Source organism: Miscanthus floridulus, chromosome 11, assembly GCF_019320115.1.
Source record: "Miscanthus floridulus cultivar M001 chromosome 11, ASM1932011v1, whole genome shotgun sequence".
NCBI classification, from domain to species: domain Eukaryota; kingdom Viridiplantae; phylum Streptophyta; class Magnoliopsida; order Poales; family Poaceae; genus Miscanthus; species Miscanthus floridulus.
The window spans coordinates 88,057,812-88,060,535 of NC_089590.1; the positions used below are offsets into that span (position 1 = coordinate 88,057,812).

General features: G+C 46.8%; 1 protein-coding gene across 1 annotated transcript; it reads right to left on the minus strand.

The window, feature by feature from the left end:
* Positions 1-1,694: 1,694 nt before the first annotated feature.
* On the minus strand, positions 1,695-2,099 carry LOC136492389 (U-box domain-containing protein 26-like). The gene has a single exon (XM_066488424.1). It carries the CDS (start codon positions 2,097-2,099, stop codon positions 1,695-1,697), a length of 405 nt encoding a protein of 134 aa, XP_066344521.1.
* Between the last annotated feature and the right edge of the window lie 625 nt (positions 2,100-2,724).

Here is a 2,724-nt window from a genome sequence, read left to right on the forward strand (position 1 = left end):
CTTGTGCATTCTATATATTTATCTATGTGCTCATACATATAGGATCGATAGAGGGAGTGACCCTGCTGGAGTTCGAGCTCGAATGAGAGGAGTCCCCGTAGGAAATCCCGCAGCGGGAGGTTCCTGAAGGAGAAGGACGGGATTAAGAGGAGTTGCCCGAGTACCCTGATCACCGACCCTCAGCCTACTTGAAAGGGAAATCCCGAAGCATTTTAAGCCTCCTATATTTTATAAATATCCACTTGAGTCCTTTATGTTTGATGCATTAGGTTGTAGGAGTTATTTGGAAATACTTGATGCATACAATCTCCTTATCTAGAAATATATACCTTGAACCCTGTGTAGGTACAGGATCGAATATATGCTTAGCCATGCTTAGCTCGGTAGAAGTCGGGTGATTTCCTATCACCTGCGAGATATAGGTGGATACCGGATCACGGTTGACTCTATTTGCTATCGTAGAAAAGAACCATGTGATGATGTAAATGGAGGCCGGACGGAGTCTATATGGTAGGTTGATTCATGTGATTCCGTCTATGCCAATTAAGGACCGCATCATTGGAGGCTCTCTTGTCATTTTGAACGTAGCCTCTCTTAGCTAGTCGGATAACTCGTTCCAACCACGAAGCCGAGTGACTCAACTCAGACCGGGAGTCATTCTATCTAAGTGCGCATACTAAAGGTACTAAGGATGTGTGGGGAGCCAGATATGAGCCCAAGGGCAGGCTGGGCCTGAGCATCCTGGCAGTTGGTCAGTCCCTGAGGGTGCGGCCCTGATCGAACCCGCGAAGTTGAGTCTTGAGTTGTACCAAAGGTGACCGACGCGACCCCGACGGAAAAAGTGTAGGTTTGTGTTAGGATTTTTGCTTAGCTGGTTGCAATCGATTCGAATCGCCGTCTCTCCCGGATAATGAGAAACTTGACTGAGCTTCTTCATCATAGTAACTTGATGAATGGTGATGGTTATGATTAATATGAAAATACTATACCAGATATGGTTACTATTATTTGCTTTAGCTTAAATCAAGTGATTGCTCTAGTATAGGTGCCAACCTAGACATGCTTAATTTTAATAGGTATAACTTGTTGCTATAATAACTGATCAGATCAAGACATGTATTACTTCCGCTTTTATGCAAAATATCATCAAGCCAGCTCTACCTTTCACAGCCTTGCATAATCCTTGGTGTCTCTTTATTTTTGGTTTATGATAGGTAAGTCTAGTTGAGTATATTCTAGCACTCAGGGTTTATTCCTACTTATTGCAGATGGTACCATGTATCATGTTTATTGCAAGAATTGTTTCTCTTCCACCGTGGACAAGGAATGAGGCCGACGGGCAAGGCTTTTTCTAGTAGCTTCTATATGTGCTTTTGTTAGAAATGATCATGAAACTGGTATTTATCTGAACCGTGTGTATGATGGTTTCAAAACTATGTTGCTTTCGCTACTAAATTTGAACTTTGGATTGTAATAACTTTATTCGTACTCTGATGTATGTTGAACTACCTGTGTACTTTATGTAACATGTGACATGTATGTTGAATCATGTACGATCTTAGTTTGTATGTTGGTTATGATTCGAGGTCCTTCGTGACACTCGACGGACTACCAGGTTTATATGGGCTCAAGTATGACAGTGCGACCGCCCTGGTGGTTGCTATTGTACTTGTGATCTTATAAATTGGTCGGTTCTATGACATCGTGTCACGGTGGCGCGTGAACCCAGCGAGGTCGAAGAGGAGCTTGGAGGCCTGGACGGGCGTGACAGGGATCTTGGGCGTGGGGATGCGCTCGACATCGCGGGAGCGGTTGGTGACGCACCAGTCCTGGATGATGCTACGGATGGCGTGATTGGGGACGAGGTCCTCATGGCGGAGCGGTGCGTGGGTGACGGGGCAGGTGGCGCAGCCTATGTCTAGCCATGCCTCGATGCTCTCACGGTCGTACGTGATACCCATTGGCGCAATGACAAGTTCCTGCGTGAGGTCCAGCGAGATCGGGCACCGATAGTGGTAGTGCACCAGGATCATAAGCTCCACGCTGCTACTACTGCCGCCGCCGAGTGACCTACGTGCCTTCCGCACCAGCAGCGCCATCGGAACCAGGCAACCAGCGGAAGGTAGCTATGGCCCCGTTCAGCTTACCTTATAATCCACACTATTCAGCTTGTTTTTTTTTAGCCGGAACAGTTTTTTTTCTCTCACAACAATTCGGCCAGAATAGTATTTTTCAGCCAATTCAGCCAAGTTTCAGCAAGCCGAACGGGGCCTATAAGAGCAGGATTTCGATGATGAGTTATCATAGGCGATGACGGGGAGGCATGCTGGATTGGTCTCTTGGTGGGTGACGTGTGAAGAGTTCAATGCGAAGACTAGGTTGGGGCCAGGAGGAGGGAAGGTTCAAATAGGGAGGGAAGGCTGGAGCTACGTGGTGATGGCGGGAGGTTGAAGAAGGAACTCACATGTGGGGCCCACATGTGAGCGAGTGGAGGGAGAAAAAGAGAAGGGGTAAATAGGTCTTTTCACATGCTAAGTTGGGGCTGGCAGGGTCACTGCCACGCTAGCGTGCCACATCAGCAAAAGTGGCAAAAGTGTAGGAGGTTTACTGTTTACGATGGTAATTGTGTAGGAGCGCACACAAAACTGGCAAATGAAGGAGTGCCATCCGTAAGGATGGCAAAAAGTTAAAAATCCCGAGTAGACAAGGAAGAGTTGATTGAAG

Coding starts and splice junctions, on each gene's coding strand:
- LOC136492389 (XM_066488424.1), bottom strand. CDS start 2,099: ATGGCGCTGCTGGTGCGGAAGGCACGTAGGTCACTCGGCGGCGGCAGT.